The sequence below is a fragment of the Pristiophorus japonicus genome, chromosome 17, assembly GCF_044704955.1.
Source record: "Pristiophorus japonicus isolate sPriJap1 chromosome 17, sPriJap1.hap1, whole genome shotgun sequence".
NCBI classification, from domain to species: domain Eukaryota; kingdom Metazoa; phylum Chordata; class Chondrichthyes; family Pristiophoridae; genus Pristiophorus; species Pristiophorus japonicus.
In genome coordinates this window covers 18,902,408-18,920,750 of record NC_091993.1, presented here as the reverse complement: position 1 = coordinate 18,920,750, position 18,343 = coordinate 18,902,408, and the positions used below count along the sequence as shown (strand labels likewise).

The 18,343-nt window shown below is 44.9% G+C and overlaps 1 protein-coding gene across 1 annotated transcript in view; it reads right to left on the bottom strand.

Moving 5' to 3' along the window:
* LOC139227586 (cytosolic carboxypeptidase 4) overlaps positions 1–18,343 on the bottom strand; it is a 267,409-nt gene that overhangs the window by 117,927 nt on the left and 131,139 nt on the right. Inside the window, exon 18 of the mRNA XM_070858449.1 lies at positions 7,135–7,315. Within this exon, the coding sequence (XP_070714550.1) occupies positions 7,135–7,315 (181 nt within the window). The remainder of the gene's footprint in view (positions 1–7,134; positions 7,316–18,343) is intronic.

Below are 18,343 nucleotides of genomic sequence, written 5' to 3'. Positions count from 1 at the left end.
ATGACCTCACACTTTTCAACATTATACTCCATCTGCCAAATTTTTGCCCACTCACTTAGCCTGTCTATGTCATTTTGCAGATTTTTTGTGTCCTCCTCACACATTGCTTTTCCTCCCATCTTTGTATCGTCAGCAAACTTGGCTACATTATACTCAGTCCCTTCTCCCAAGTCGTGAATATAGATTATAAATAGTTGGGGCCCCAGCACTAATCCCTGCAGCACCCCACTAGTTACTGGTTGCCAACCAGAGAATGAACCATTTATCCCGACTCTCTGTTCTCTGTTAGTTAGCCAATCCTCTATCCATGCTAATATATTAACCCCAACCCTGTGAACTTTTTTCTTGTGTAGTAACCTTTGATGTGGCACCTTGTCAAATGCCTTCTGGAAGTCCAAATACTAGTTCCCCTTTATCCATCCTGTTCGTTACATCCTCAAAGAACTCCAGCAAATTTGTCAAACATGACTTCCCCTTCATAAATCTATGCTGACTCTGCCTGACCGAAATTTGCTTATCCAAATGTCCTGCTATTGCTCTTTAATAATGGACTCTAACATCTTCTTAACCACAGATGTTAGGCTAACTGGTCTATAGTTTCCTACTTTTTGTCTGCCTCCTTTTTTTAAATAGGGGTGTTACATTTGCAGTTTTCCAATCTGCTGGGACCTCCCCACAATCCAGGGAATTTTGGTAAATTACAACCAATACATCCACAATTCCTGCTGCTACTTCTCAAAAGACCCTAGCATGCAAGCCATCAGGTCCAGGGGATTTATCTGCCATTATCTTACTGAGTACCACCTCCTTAGTGATTGTGATTGTGTTAAGTTCCTCCCCCCCACCCCCTATAGCCCCTAGACTATCCCCTGTCGGAATATTGTTAGTGTCCTCTACCGTAAAGACTGATACAAAATATTTGTTCAGAGTTTCTGCCATCTCCATGTTCCCCATTACTAATTCCCTGGTCACGTCCTCTAAGGGATGACAAGCAAATTGAACAGTCAGCTTCTGGGGGAACCAGGGGAAGCCGAGGCTCATGATGACCCCTCTGTACCACCTTCAGACCGCAGCCAAGAACCGCTACAGTGAAGACCGTGAGAGCCATTCTTCAAACACATGAAAGCTATTCTGAAACTGACTCGGGCATCTTGCTGTATCAATCTGCCAAAGTGTTCAGGATCGTTGTCTTGTGCTGTATTCTGCACAGCAATTGACAGAGGCTTGGACCCAGAGAAGCACAGTGAGAGTCCTCAGAGGAGGAAGTGAAGGTGTGGAATCAGAAGAGAATGAGAGGCCACCATCAGAAGTCCCATTATAAACTACTAGAGCTCGTTGGCAAACATTAATATCAAAAATGTTTCCCCTGGCTGGGGAATCTAGAACACAGGGTTAGTCTCAGAATACGGGGTCGGACATTTAGGAGTGAAGCGAGGAGCAATTTCTTCAATCAGAGGGTGGTGAACCTTTGGAATTCCTATCCCAGAGGGCTGTGGAAGTTCAGTTGTTGAGTATATTCAAGTCAGAGATCAATAGATTGTTGGATATTAAGGTAATCACGAGATGTGGGGATAGTGCAGGGAACTGGAATTGAGGTAGAAGATCAGCCATAATCTCGTTGAATGGTGGAGCAGGCTCGAGGGATCGAATAGCCTACTCTTGCTCCTATTTCCTATGTTCTTATAGTCTCCTGAAAGAAGCTCAACAATGACCAGGACCACCACATTCTTTCCCAACCCATGAATTTCTACAGCAGTATCCACAACACCAGAAGAAAGCATCCCTGCCAAATAACGAAATACCTCTGCCCAGCACTGTACTTACAATGCATGAACAAATGAAAGCTCCAAACACAAAAGGCCATCAGTCATATTCTTAGTCTCCCACATGCACAGAAATGTCTCTGAACCTACTGCCCACTCCTATAGCGCTTTTCCCTCTGGCTTGTTGTGCCCTGGCATTCTCAACTGTGGCCGAGAAATGGACCTTTGCTCCTGCCTTCCATCTCCTCACACAGCAACTCAACAGCTTTGCCTGTTTCCTCCTCGCCTGATCCCTGCCATCTTTTCCTTTAAAATTAAAGCGACCACTTCTTGATAACCCTAACAAAGTTCAGGCCGCGCCGATAATCTAGCAGACACAGTTTGATCACTTTCAACGATCTGGCAGGTTTTGTTCAGGAAGGAGTAATGGAAAAAAAAAGCACTTCTCCAGCCATACGAACATACGGACAATGATGGACAGTTAAAGACCATTTGGTCCATCGAGCCTGTCCCACACAATTGCCATACCTTGTGTATCATAACATATACACTCTACTCCACCTGATTCCTGGGAGAGACAAAAAAAACAGATGAAAAAACACAGGCCAATTTGGGAAACAAAAATCTGGGAAATTCCTCTCCGACCCATCTAGGCGATCGAAACTAGTCTGGGAGATTCCTCTGGCCTTTGAATTGCCTGCAGTACCTATCCACCGTGACAGTGCAGCTTTAAGCTTCTGCAGCCCCTGGAGTGCGTTTACCAGATGGGCAAGTGCCCATTCACAGGCATTGCCTACGCTTGGTGCATGTCCATCTTACCGAAAGGGACTACGGAAGGAAACGTCTGCTACTTCTGGTGCAGGAGTCTCAGGTGCATTCAGGAGAGGACTATCAGAGCTAAATGTTAGACCCTACATTAGCACATGGTGCAGCTGTCAGGAACACCTGTTATTACATTAAAAGGCATGTTTTCTTTTTCAATTTAAGGGGAGATTTTCCACCTGGACATTCCCGGAAAATTGCACACGGGAAGCCCGCAATTTTCTGACCATTGAAATCAATGTCCATAAAATCACAGACTGGGATGTGTAATTTCTCAATGCGAGCTCCCTGCGTGTATTGGGAGTGTCAGAGTGGAAGGGCAGCATTAGAGGCCAAAGAGTCGGTGCTCTCAGCTGTGGTTGCCATGTGTAATGTATTTGCTTCATGGGTTCTTTGCTTAAGAATTCATAGCAACACATTGCTATTAAGAACTAGTTGGTTTATTAGCAAAGGTTTAACAATCACACTACGCATTACCAGTTCATCCACCAGGCTCACAACCATATGCCTCACCGTGGATCCCCTGAACCCAACTGGCTGGGGTTTTATTGAGTTTTGTGAACATGACGTGACTGGCTAAGCCACTCACAACTCAATAGCTCTACCAACTATTTTAAAGTAACGTTAATGCAAGTGCCCCCCTTATTAAAGAGGCACTAGAACCGACAAATTAACAAATAAAACTTTTTGAAATTATGGTCAAATTAAATTTTGGTTGCTGGGGGTGATGATGCACTCCAGTCCAACAGCTCTACAAACTCACAGGTGCATACAATACAGCACGAGGTCCAAGAGACTATCGCTTCTCCGGTTGCAATATAAGTGAGGAATTATAAGACTCGCATTTTTACAACACCTTATCACGTATCTCTGAAGCCTTCCAAAGCACTTTGTTATATAACAACAACAAATTGCATTTATATACTGCCTTTAACATAGTAAAACATTCCAAGGCGCTTCACAGGAACGATTATCAAACAGAATTTGACACCGAGCCACATAAGGAGATATTCGGGTCGGTGATCAAAAGCTTGGTCAAAGAGGTTGGATTTGAGGAGCATCTTAAAGGAGGAGAGAGAGGTCGAGAGGCAGAGAGGTTTGGGGACAGAATTCCAAAGCTCAGGGCCCAGGCAGCTGAAGGCAAGGTGGCCAAAGGTGCAGCGATGAAAATTGAAGATGCACAAGAGGCCAGAATTGGAGGGGCGCTGAGATCTCGGAAGGGCTGGAGGAGGCTACAGAGATGGGAAGGGGGCGAGGCCATGTGGAGGGAGCTGAGAACAAGGATGAGAATTTTAAAACAGTGACTGCTGTAGTTTGGCACAAAGGGAGACCCACCCAGCCTTGTTGAGAGGGTGACCGAGGAGATTGAGGAATGTAAGGAAAAAGAGGTCCAGTCATAACAAAACAATTAGCAGAATTAGAAATGATAATGGGATGAATAAGATTCTGTGATTCAAAATATAGTCACAGATGTCGACGCATAACAGAGAAGGGCTTTGCTATTATGAGTTCAGAACTATCGAGGAAGTTTCTGAATTAATTATTGGGTTATTACAGCGGCCTTAGAAGTAACAACTATAAGGGATCACTGGGGGCCAGAACAGTGACTGCTGTGGGCACTTTAAAATTTTAACTCGAAGATAAAGAAATTAATTTAATTGGATTTGTGTTTAAAGAAGGAAGAATCTCTTAATAGTCTGTGAAAAGCAATCAACATTTTCTTTGCCTGAAACCTGATTTTTTCACTCTCTACAATTAAAGGCAAAGAAACAGTCACAGATTGCTGCCTCCGATGAGATAGACACATCTGCATTAGCAAAATATAATAAGCCTGAAATCATTTCTAAATTAATTGCGGTACAATAAAATGGGCCCTTCGGCCTCACGATCACGTTGGGAATCTAATTTTAATTTCTATAATTCACCTTGAAACGATTCCACATCAACACCTACACGAACTACACCGAACACCGATTAATGAAATCAATATAATTCACGATTGGATTAGACCCTGGCGAGATAGTCCAAGTCGGCTCTCTAGCCACTCTTAATTACCGACCGGTATGTTGGAATGATCGAATGTCGCCATGGCAACGCTTCACGATGCAGCTATTCTGACAAACGAAAACCAAGAAATATCTAATATTCCAACTCGATCAAACTTTCACAAGTAAAAGAAAGAAAGACTTACATTTATATAGTGCCTTTCATGATCATCGGACATCTCAAAGTGCTTTACAGCCAATGAAGTACTTTTGGAGTGTAGTTACTGTTGCAATGTAGGAAACACAGCAGCCAATTTGCGCACAAACAAGCTCCCACAAACAGCAATATGATAATGACCAGATCATCTGTTTTTGTTCTGTTGATTGAGGGACAAATATTGGCCAGGACATCAGGGATAACTCCCCTGCTCTTCTTCGAAATAGTGCCATGGGATCTTTTACGTCCACCTGAGAGAGCAGACGGGGCCTCGGTTTAACATCTCATCCGAAAGATGGCACCTCCAACAGTGCAGCGCTCCTTCAGGGAGGAGGCAATATGACATCGTCCAAAGTTAAAGTCTGGGGCCAGAAGGCCATGTTGAGATGAAGTCCATTAGTGGACAATGTGGAGTCAGCAGCCACAGACCAATGACCAAGTTTCGAATCAGTAGTGGAGATGGGGTGGATCCAGGAATTGTTGAAGGAGAGTAACAGTGGTGGAACCCAGGAATGTATTCGGAATAGTCTGTATTCTAAAGGAAACCTTCAGCTTTTTTCCAAATCCACTTGAATGACTGATCAGGAAAATTCAGCAAGTGAATAAGTTCAAAACTTTGTGCAAACAGCCAAATTGAAATACAGCTGAAAGGCAGGGCTTGTGTTAAATCTGAGATGTGAAGGGCACAGGGACTTTATCGATTGTTATCACATACAAAGGAACCATGATTCCTCTCAAAAAAAGCCCCAAAATTCTATCCACTCCCCACGTTGGGAGCAATCCGCCTGATACAAACATCACATTTAGTCATTTGCGAAATAATACAAGTTCAGCTGAAGCCCAATTCCAGAGATAACAGGACTCTATTGCTAGCTCACTGCACCACTGCAATGGGACCTTGTATTTCCTGAGAGATGGAAAGCCCTTGGTTATTCCCCATCACAAGCGTTTGGCAGCTTCTGTATCTGATTAACTGTCTGGAGTGCAACAGTAAAACATCAGGCAGAATGTGTGAACGTGGATGTTTTAATGGTGAGAACAGTATTACCCAAACACTCACTAATTACAGAAATCCAGCCCTGGGCTTTTCAAAGTGCACTCACAATCAATCACAGTATCAAATGCCCCCGGGCTTCAGTATTCATTCCGAAAATTATTTTGTATTCCTCAAGTCTTTTCTTTATTTTGTAGTTTAACAGAGGAAAATATTAATCTGTTCATCAACTTACTTAACCTTCATCAATGCTCTGCCTATGACAGAAATCACTGTTCAACTGTCTGTAAAATTCCAGTCTACATTCGGACTAATTGCTACTCAGTTACTTTCGTCTCTTGACGCCCCAAGCGTCCGAGATGAGAGACAACCTTTTCATGTGTCATTCTTAAAACAAGCATAGCTCAGTGTGTTTAACCAGAGCTATGATCACGGACACATTCACTCCTGTAATTTCCCCGATCCTGAAAGCTGCTTACTTCTCAACGGGTTGGACCGTGCCATACTGAATCATGGTTCCTTTTGCAGTTTCTGCTCTTTTGTCGGTTAATATTGGGTTACTCAGTCAGCACACGTTTTTCATAGTTTAGAAATACAGGCGCTCGTGATAAAGGGGAAGGATAAGCGTGAGACTGTGTCTCGTGTGTGACAGTTTCAGGTTGAGGTGGAAACTATCGGAGGGTGTTATAGTTTTAGATAAATGAAAGGCCTTTTTGATTTCTATCTTGATGAGAGAGTTGTAAACACCCTGCTATAGATCAGGGCTCGGGGTACAGTGAAAGTGTAGTATAGTAAGAGGTTTTTGTTTATTCGTTCATGGGATGTGGGCATCGCTGGCAGGGCCAGCATTTATTGCCCATCCCTAATTGCCCTTGAGCCAACTTCTTGAACCGCTGCAGTCCATGTGGTGAAGGTACACCCACAGTGCTGCTAGGGAGGGAGTTCCAGGATTGTGACCCAGCGACGATGAAGGAACGGCGATATACTTCCAAGTCGGGATGGTGTGTAACTTGGAGCGGAATTTGGAGGTGGTGATGCTCCCATGTTCCTGCTGCCCTTGTCCTTCTAGGTGGTAGCGGTCACGGGTTTGGGAGCTGGTGCTGAAGGCACCTTGGGGAGTGTAGTATAGTGAGAGTGCAGGATAACGAATGTTTTAGTAAAGGAGCTACAGACAGTTCCTGTTATATCAGGGCTTGGGTACAGTGAATGTTTTAGTGAGGCACCTGTAAACGCTGAGCTTGGGTTACAGGAGTGAATGTTCTGGGGTTTGTAAAGAGTAACGAAGAGCTTAACAGAAGCCGCTTCTAATTGAGGGCACAGTAATAACATCAATCTCCCGCTGCTTCTACTCACCAACCATTAATGACACCATCAGGGTTCAGCATAGGAATGATTTTGAAGATGTAGGAATCCCGCAGGCTGCGAGCAATGGGGTCATTACTGACGAGAAATTCCAGTGTCCCCTTCATGACCCAACTTGCATTGCTCTCCCCAGGATGGACTCGGGCCGTCAGCACCATGTATTGGCGATTCCCTGTGAGATACAGCAGGGTAACTGATCAGTATTTGTTTTCATCTCCGGTTCAGTTTATCATTTCACATCACAAATCTTTTGCCGGAAGACTGTGGGTACAAAACAAAGGGGGAGAAATTGCACAGTGCCTGGTTTGGGGCAGTAACTTTTGAGGCGGCAGAAAAGTAACGGCGGGCACATTGCGAGGGACTCCAACGCGGATGCCCGGTTTAGCACTCCAGGAAGGAAGTGGAGCGTTAAATCAAGCGCTGCCACTTCCCTTGGAGCGCTAAAGCCGATAACGGTGCAGCGCTGCCCGATGTCGAGGGCAACGCTGCTGGGATCGGAGGCTCCTTCCCTCCCTTCAAGGGAAGGGTCATCGCTGCAGGCTCTGAGTGAAATCAATGTCCCTCCTCCCCGACAGCAGCCGTGATCCGCGACGATCAGCCACAAGCTCGCTAACAGAGGGCAAGGCTGATCAGTCGCAGCTCAGCGAGATGCTGAAAGCAGAACCTAAGGGGTTATTGACACAGGCGGCCTTACCATTAATTACCGCTCCCCAAGTCTCCCCAACAACGCCTCCTGCAGCTGCCGGTGTTGTCAGGCGCCGATGCTGCAGGGGGCGGAACCGAAGTTTGGGTCCGGGGCAATGCACGCCATGATGACGTCATGATCTCCAGGCGCAGGAGATTGTGGCGCTGCAAACCTCGACGGGGATTTCGTGGGCGTTGCTACTCGTGCCGCGCCCGGTCGCAAAGTCGGTCGTGTCCCATTATTCCCCCCCCCCCCCTCCCCCAGAAAGGCGCTAATGTGGGTGCAAACGAGGAGAATTTCTAGCCCTGTATATCTAATTTGCCTCTTGGGACATTTACGGAAGTGACTTCTTTTCCCTGCACTGCACACAGAAGGGGAGAATTTTTCTGCTCGGGCAAAAAGCTGGTGTTACAAATCAGCCAAAATCGACGGAAATGAAAATTGGGTGGTTTCTGTAACAGGCGGCTGATCTGAAATGTTCAGCCACAAGTTGAAAACTCAACCCAAGGAGTGTACATAAAATTAACAAAACCGGAAAATCCTACTCAACCTCCAGTGTCTCAAGCATTTTCTCCAGGAATAATGACCTTAGTTTAGTAAACATTTAGGGCTCCTGTAGAGAACATATGTTGACTCATGCCGGTAGGGGGAGCCGGATGGAAGATCTGCCCAAGTGCCCCCCAACAAAAATGTTACACCCCTGATCAAAACAGGGGAGATGGATAAACCCGGTCACTACAGGCCAGTCAGCCTAATGTGAGTGGTGGGAGCCCTTCTAGAGACCAGAAACTGGGGCAACAACGTGGGTTAATAAATGACGGCCAACACGCATTTGTTAAAGGCAAATTGTGTCTGACAAAATTGATTCAATTTTTTGATGAAACAACAGAGGGTTGATGCAGGTAGAACAGTGATGTTGTGTCTATTGACTTTCAAAAGGCATTTGATAAAGTGCCACATAATAGACTTGTTAGCAAAATTGGAGCCTATGGGAGTAAAGGGGCAGTGGCTGGGTGGATACAGAATTGGCTAAATGAGTTGACGGCACAAATCATTACAAATGGGTATGATTTGGTGGCCATTACAGAAACATGATTGCAGGGGGGCCAAGACTGGGAATTAAACATACAGGGGTATCTGACGATTTGGAAAGATAGACAAGAAGGGAAAGGAGGTGGGGTAGCTCTGTTAATAAAGGATGATATCAAGGCAGTTGTGAGAGACGATATTGGCTCGAATGAACAAAATGTTGTATCATTGTGGGTGGAGATTAGAGATAGTAAGGGGAAAAAGCCACTGGTGGGTGTAGTTTATAGGCCCCCAAATAATAACTTCACGGTGGGGAGGGCAATAATCAAGGGAATAATGGAGGCATGTGAAAAAGGAACGGCAGTAATCATGGAGGATTTTAACCTACATATCGATTGGTCAAATCAAATCGCACGGGGTAGCCTGGAGGAGGAATTCATAGAATGCATATGGGATTGTTTCTTAGAACAGTATGTTACAGAACCTACAAGGGAGCAAGCTATCTTAGATCTGGTCCTGTGTAATGAGACAAGAATAATAAATGATCTCCTAGTAAAAGATCCTCTCGGAAAGAGTGATCACAGTATGGTTGAATTTGTAGTACAGATTGAAGGTGAGGAAATAGTGTCTCAAACGAGCGTACTATGCTTAAACAAAGGGGACTACAGTGGGATGAGGGCAGAGTTGGCTAAAGTAGACTGGAAACACAGACTAAACGTGGCACAATTGAGGAACAGTGGAGGACTTTTAAGGAGCTCTTTCATAGTGCTCAACAAAAATATATTCCAGTGAAAAAGAAGGGCGGTAAGAGAAAGGATAACCAGCCGTGGATAACCAAGAAAATAAGGGAGAGTATCAAATTAAAAACCAATGCGTATAAGGTGGCCAAGGTTAGAGGGAAACTAGAAGATTGGGAAAATTTTAAACGACAGCAAAGAATGACTAAGAAAGCAATAAAGAAAGGAAAGATAGATTACGAAAGTAAACTTGCACAAAACATAAAAACAGATAGTAAAAGCTTTTACCGATATATAAACCGGAAAAGAGTGACTAAAGTAAATGTTGGTCCCTTAGAAGATGAGAAGGGGGATTTAATAATGGGAAATGTGGAAATGGCTGAGATCTTAAACAATTATTTTGCTTCGGTCTTCACAGTGGAAGACACAAAAACCATGCCAAAAATTGCTGGTCACGGGAATGTGGGAAGGGAGGACCTTGAGATAATCACTATCACTAGGGGGGTAGTGCTGGATAGGCTAATGGGACTCAAGGTAGACAAGTCCCCTGGTCCGGATGAAATGCATCCCAGGGTATTAAAAGAGATGGCGGAAGTTATAGCAGATGCATTCGTTATAATCTACCAAAATTCTCTGGACTCTGGGGAGGTACCAGCGGATTGGAAAGCAGCTAATGTAACGCCTCTGTTTAAAAAAGGGGGCAGACAAAAGGCAGGTAACTATAGGCCGGTTAGTTTAACATCTGTAGTGGGGAAAATGCTTGAAGCTATCATTAAGGAAGAAATAGCACGACATCTAGATAGGAACAGTGCAATCAAGCAGACGCAACATAGATTCATGAAGGGGAAATCATGTTTAACTAATTTACTGGAATTCTTTGAGGATATAACGAGCATGGTGGATAGAGGTGTACCGATGGATGTGGTGTATTTAGATTTCCAAAAGGCATTCGATAAGGTGCCACACAAAAGGTTACTGCAGAAGATAAAGGTACGCGTAGTCAGAGGAAATGTATTAGCATGGATCGAGAATTGGCTGGCTAACAGAAAGCAGAGAGTCGGGATAAATGGGTCCTTTTCGGGTTGGAAATTGGTGGTTAGTGGTGTGCCACAGGGATCGGTGCTGGGACCACAACTGTTTACAATATACATAGATGACCTGGAAGAGGGGACAGAGTGTAGTGCAACAAAATTTGCAGATGACACAAAGATTAGTGGGAAAGCGGGTTGTGTAGAGGACACAGAGAGGCTGCAAAGAGATTTAGATAGGTTAAGCGAATGGGCTAAGGTTTGGCAGATGGAATACAATGTCGGAAAATGTGAGGTCATCCACCTTGGAAAAAAAACAGTAAAAGGGAATATTATTTGAATGGGGAGAAATTACAACATGCTGCGGTGCAGAGGGACCTGGGGGTCCTTGTGCATGAATCCCAAAAAGTTAGTTTGCAGGTGCAGCAGGTAATCAGAAGGAGAATGGAATGTTGGCCTTCATTGTGAGAGGGATGGAGTACAAAAGCAGGGAGGTCCTTCTGCAACTGTATAGGGTATTGGTGAGGCCGCACTTGGAGTACTGCATGCAGTTTTGGTCACCTTCCTTAAGGAAGGATATACTAGCTTTGGAGGGGGTACAGAGACGATTCACGAGGCTGATTCCGGAGATGAGGGGGTTACCTTATGATGATAGATTGAATAGACTGGGTCTTTACTCGTTGGAGTTCAGAAGGATGAGGGGTGATCTTATAGAAACATTTAAAATAATAAAAGGGATAGACAAGATAGAGGCAGAGAGGTTGTTTCCACTGGTCGGGGAGACTAGAACTAGGGGGCACAGCCTCAAAATACGGGGGAGCCAATTTAAAACCGAGTTGAGAAGGAATTTCTTCTCCCAGAGGGTTGTGAATCTGTGGAATTCTCTGCCCAAGGAAGCAGTTGAGGCTAGCTCATTGAATGTATTCAAGTCACAGATAGATAGATTTTTAACCTATAAGGGAATTAAGGGTTACGGGGAGCGGGCGGGTAAGTGGAGCTGAGTCCACGGCCAGATCAGCCATGATCTTGTTGAATGGCGGAGCAGGCTCGAGGGGCTAGATGGCCTACTCCTGTTCCTAATTCTTATGTTCTTATGTTCTAAAGGAGAGAAAGCAGAGTGTAATGGTAAACTGTCGTTTTTGAGACTGGAGGAAAGTGTACAGTGGGGTCGGTATTTCGACCACTGCTATTTTTGATCTACATTAATGACCTGGACTTGGATACACAGGGCATAATTTCAAAGTTCGTATTTGACACAAAACTTGGGAATTTAGTACAGAGTGAGGAGGATAGTAACAGACTCTAGGCGGACATAGACAGAATGGTGAAATGGGCAGACACATGGCAGATGCAATTTAATGCAGAGATGTGTGAAGTGATGCAGTTTGGAAGGAAGAATGAGGTGGAAGAATATAAATGGGGGTGCAGGAACAGAGAGTGCCAGAACAAGTTGAGAAATCTGGTAAAAAGCATACGGGATGCTTGACTTTAGAAAAAGACGCATAGAATACAAAATCAAGGCAGTAATGCTAAACCTTTATAAATCACTGTATAGGCCTCAGCTAGATTATTGTGTCCAATTCTGGGTGCCACCCTTTAGGACACATGTCAAGGCCTTGGAGAGGGTGCAGAAAAGATTTACTGGAATAGGTGTCAGGTATGAGGGCCTTCAGTTACATGGAGAGACTGGAGAAGCTGGGGTTCACCTTCGAGCAGAGAAGGTTAAGGGGAGATTTAATAGAAGTGTTCAAAACCATGAACAGTTCTGATAAGAGTAAATTAAAAAAAATTGTTTCCAGTGGCAGAAGGTTTAGTAACCTGACGCAGATTTAAGGTCACTGGCAAAAGAGCCAGAGGAGAGGTGAGGATCATTTTCTTTACGTAGTGAGTTATTCAATAGTAACAGTCACAAGGGAATTGGATAACTACCTGAAGGGGAGAACATTTTGCAGGGCTATGGGGAAAGGGCAGTGGAGTGGGACTAATTGGATAGCTCTTTCAAAGATCCATAACAGGCACGATGAGCCGAAAGGTCTCCTTCTGTACTATAAGATTCAATGATTCTGGCTATTCCCTTCCCTCTTCAAAACCATCTACGTACATATAGCACCTGTGACATCTTCAGGGCATCCCCAAACGCTTCATAGTTAATGAATTACTTTTGAACTGACATCACTGCTGTTATGTAGGCAAATGCAGCAGCCAATTTGCACATTATAAGGATCCGTAAACAACAACTAAGGTAAATGATTGGATAATCTAGTTATGATGGCAATAATTGGCCAGGATATTCCGAGAACTCCGTCTCTTCTTCTAATAATGCCAGAGGATCTTTTACATCCAACTGAACAGCCAGGACTTTTGTTTAACATCTCATTGGACCTCTGACAATGCACCACTCACTCAGAACTGTACTGCAATGCCAAGCTAAATTCGAGGGGAATTTTAAATCTCCCCGCTGAGCGGGAACAGAGCGGGTGAACAGTTACAATAGAGCCTCTCCATTTCTCGCAATGTCTCTATTGGTCATGTGCCGGAGTGGAGTTTGAACCCATGAACCAAGTTAACACTAAAATATTAATTAAAATATTAATAGCTCACATCAGCCCGTATAGCATAGCAGCAAATAACCAAGTCTAACCAGTTGCTAAACAGGTCCTGGTATTGAACAGCTGAAATTAATTCAATTAAAGTCAATATACAATAAAATAAATACAAATATCATTACTTTTATCCCAACCACTGAGGCTAAACTCTACATTTTCCTGGCCTTTCATACTACATTGTCAGCTGTGACTCAGTGAGTAGCATTCTACCAGGCTCGGGAAGAGAATATCAGCCAGGGTACATACACTTTGTCACTATCCCGCGAATGTCTCCCTGGAGAGTGCGTCTATGTAGAATCAGTTTGAGGACAGGATCAGGTTCAGTTGTGACGTTTATCGTGATCAAATATCCTGCCGACACTCACTATTGAGAATAAAATGTGAAGAATGACCAGTTGGCTGAGGTATGGGAGCACGACCTCTTCTTGTGAACCATACCCCAGAGGTACTGATACATGACCCCACTCATGAACCGCGCCCGAGAGGAGTGGGACCTCTGCTCATGATCTATTGGTCAATGATACTTGTCCGCTCATGATTCTTTCCCATGTGACAGCGGAGTAATATTGGAGTGTGACCCCCCTCCGCCCCTGACCCCACCCCCGTGTGTCAACTGTGGCTCAGTGAGTAGCACCCTTGCCTCTGAGTCAGAAGGTTGTGGGTTCAAGTCCCACTCCAGAGACTTGAGCACAAAAACCTAGGCTGACACTCCAGTGCAGTGCTGTGGGAATGCTGCACTGTCGGAGGTGCCGTCTTTCGAATGAGATGTTAAACTGAGGCCCCGTCTGCTCTCTCAGGTGGACGTAAAAGTTCTCATAGCGCTATTGTGAAGAAGAGCAGGGGTGTTATCCCCAGTGTCCTGGGCAATAATGATCCCTCAATCAACATCACTGAAACAGATTATCTGGTCATTATCACATTGTTGATTGTGGGAGCTTGCTGTGTGCATTACAACAGTGACTACATTTCAAAAAGTACTCCATTGGCTGTAAAGCTCTTTGGGATGTCCAGTGGTTGTAAAAGGCGCTATATAAATGCAAGTCATTCTTTCTTTCATTGCATTGCTCTCTCGTTGCTCAAATAATACCACTCTGATGTGCACTGGCATCAGATGACTTTCAACAGCTACCCAAGGTTACCACACTATTCACTTATTCCCCCTTATGTCTTTATACTAATTGTGAAACATACATGTTTTCCCTAGTGATTATATTAGTTTGTTCAATTTTTCAAATCCGTGACTTGTTTGCTTCACGTCCCCAATGACTGGGGCTGTTAAGGTTCAAGGCTTATTCAGTAAATAAGGAGGTCAGGGGCTGAGCGAGAATCAATTTTCTAAAAGTGCAGAGCCTAATGAAATGGATGATACGGATATAATTGTTTGAGCGCCTGTGTGTTGGCGGGGTTCAATGTTTCAGGCTGGGATTGGCAAAAAGAATGCTGATAATGTTCTGGTGATGAAAAAAATGGAGGAAGTCAAGCAGAAAAAAGTGAGACTGACTGGTGTTCTTGTATTTCACATCACACCACTGTTACTGAAATATCAATTTTCAGAACAAAGCAGCCTGTAGATTGGGTTTGAGGGGAAAGTGAAGTCTAAATGTGCAGCAGTTTGATATAAATCTGCCGCAGAATCCTACACAACTCCTTTCATTAGGCAAATAACAGTAGCTCGAGAGTTCAGGGAAGGCCAATAATATAATGACAGAATGAAATATGCCACTGTAAAAACTGCAGCGCGTTCTGTGAAATGTTTGATAGCTATTTTCCAGAGAATTGTTTGTGGTCAGATCATAGTCACAACCAGACATTAAAGCATTTTTACTGACAAAAATAATTTTAAGCAAAAGGCACAAAACAAGTTTTAATTTTCCTGTAGGTTTTTCATTATCCAACAGGTTGACGGATCTGAGTGTTGTGAATGCAATTGATTCTACTTCAGGCATTGAGCATCAGTAATAAGCTGCAAAAGCTCAGCAAAGCACGGGTTAGATGCACAGTAAAGTTCCTCTACACTGCCCTATAAATCACTCCCAGGGTAAGTACAGCAGTTAGATGCAGAGTAAAGCTCCCTCGAATTGGCCCAATAATGTGCCTCAGCCCTGCTTTTCGAAAAACATCTCCTGCACCAGTGCAACATATTTCCATTTCCCACACTCTGGCTTGGATCATGCAGGCGGTTCACAAGTGCGATCGGTGGTGGGTCAGGTGGGAAATTGCTTTTTTTCCCCAGTGGGTCGGGACCCTGCTGTGAACCCGTCACCACGCACCTTTACCAAACGTCGGGTATGTCAGTGCTGACCAGACCCGACATGCAACGGCAGAGGAGGCAATTAAAATAAGTAGTGGCCTATTTACAGCCATTTAACAATGTTTTTCTCTCAGCTTTTTGAATTTGACAGGTCACCCACCAGTTTCCCGCTGTGCCTAGGCTGAGGCGGGAGGTCACCAGCCATTGTTTCAGCTGATGAGTTGACAGCTTCAAATGCCAAGTCAAAGCTCTCAGCTGATTGAGAAATGTTCCCTTAATCACTAGCTTCTCTAAACTGCATGTCCCCTACATATTCAAAATGCTGCGTCTTTACATAAGTCTCCATCCAGTCTGATCTCATTACCTCTCCCACCAGTGACAGATCGCTTCTGTCTCATCTCTACTTCACCTGCCATCTATTCCATCAGCATCGGTGCACTTTATACTCTCTCACCTTGGTCCTCAGAACCTCACTACAATCAGCCCGAACACTAGTATCACCAGGCTCACCAGCATCACTAACAACACCAATCTTCTCCGCAATCAACTGATGCTGCACAGGACACAGGGCATCAGCACCCGACCACATTGCTGCCCGGGAGGCCAGGGATGGCCTCACCATGGCCAGATTTATTTCACTTGACACTGTACACCCTGCTTGCCTGCACCACCCCCACACCAACATCATAAAGCATCTCTGCAATGCCCAAGGCATTCCTTTCACACTCAGCAGTATTGCGGGATACCGTTATGTCTCACCATTCACGGCAACTCACTAAGCCACTTCTAAAGATGCACACAAATCTGTCCAAGAATGCAAAGAGTTGAAAATAAAGATTTCAATGTTTGACAGCACATTAACAGAAAATGTACATGAATATTGGCTAAAGGACCCAAGTGCCTACCTTTGTGTGTTGTTAGTTGGTATGATTGGCCCGGGATAAGTGTGAGTGTGAAGGGTGGCTGCTGAGATGGGGATGTGATAATATAGATAGAGAGGGATGGGTGGAGGCGCAAGGTAAGTGGGTGTGAGTAAGTAAGTTCTGGAGTAGGATAGGGAAGGCAGAGTGATGGGGATGTGATGAGATGCACAGCAGGATGAAGGTGAGTGTGACATTGTACTAACGTTTCATGATATAATGAGATCATTGAAACATTTGCGGCACTGTACCCAGGTCCTCCTGACCACATCCCTGCTTGTGCCCTCCTCTGCACTGTGCAACCAGGCTGCATTGATCTCCTGAAGAGGTCTTCGCCATTCGTGGGAAAGGAAGAAAACCTCCCTGCATAAGCATGGGAGAGCCTGGGTGCAGTTGTGTACCCCTGTGCAGTGCTTGTCAGTGTCTGCAGCACCTCAATGCTGTAGAACACTGACAGCACAAATGTCAAATTAAAGTTGCCCATGGTACCTTCTAAGGAAACTGGTTGATGACGGGTCATCAAATGATATCATCAGACCCGCTTCCTCTAATTGGCCGGGAAACGCGCGGGGCGAGCTTAACAAGCCCAATCAGGGGACATTCATTCTACAGTGCGGGCTGGAGCCAGCAGCGGGGTCAGGACCTACCTCAGATCCGCCGAGGTTCATAAAATGCAGCCCTCTATCTCTAACCCAGGAGCGCTGTAGCCAATGAAAGCACTCAGACCAGCGTCCAGTTGAAATCAGCTAACCCAACAGACACCGGCAATCAAACCTGGGACTTTTCTTGTCCGTGCAGCTGATTAATGAAAAAACTCACTAATTCGGCCCAAGGTGACAGTTAACCGATTGTCTGGATTCAAACTCAACTTCCATAGGTGAAAAGGCAGTGTACTAAATCACTATTTTACTCAGTCCCTTTAATCTACTGCATTACCCAATGTCTCCAACCCACTGTACTACTTTAACCCACTGTGCCAACCAGTCCCTCTAACTCATTCCATCACGTAGTCTCTTTATGCCACTGCAGCACTCAATCCCTCTAACCTACTCAGTCCCTTTTGTCTAAGTTACAGTGCTCCTCAGTCCCTCTAGCCCGCTGCATCACCCAATCTCTCTAACCCACTGCATCACCCAATCTCTCCAACCTACTGCATCAACCCTGTCCCTCTAACCCGCTGCATCACCCAATCTCTCCAACCCACTGCATCACCCAATCTCTCTAACCCACTGCATCACCCAATCTCTCTAACCCACTGCATCACCCAATCTCTCTAACCCACTGCATCAACCTTGTCCCTCTAACCCACTGCATCACCCAATCTCTCTAACCCACTGCATCACCCAATCTCTCTAACCCACTATGCAACACAATCCTTCTAAGAACATAGAATTAGGAGCAGGAGTAGGCCATATCGCCCCTCGAGCCTGCTCCGCCATTCAATAAGATCATTGCTGATCTGATTTTGGCCTCAACTCCACTTTCCTGACTGTTCCCCTAACCCTTGACTCTCTCGTAGTTCAAAAATCTGTCTAACTCAGCCTTGACTATATTCAATGACCCAACCTCCACAGCTCTCTGAAGTAGAGAATTCCAAAGATTCACAACCCTCTGAGAGAAGAAATTCCTCCACATCTCCATCTTAAATGGGTGACCCATTATTCTGAAACTATGCCCCCTAGTTCTAGATTCCCCCACTAGGGAACACATCCTCTCAACATCTAACCCTTTGCATCATCCAGCTCTTTAACCCAATGTGTCACCCAAGCTTTCTAACCTAGAGCATTACCCAGTCCCTCTAACTGACAGGTGAACTATGCGATCCTGGTAAGCGTAGCACCCGCCGCCATGGAGTGGTGCTAATCATGTGGCAGTAACAGGGCCTTGTGCCGAGAGCTCAGTCCTAACGGGGGAGGAACAACAAATAGTGCGTAGCATAGCTCT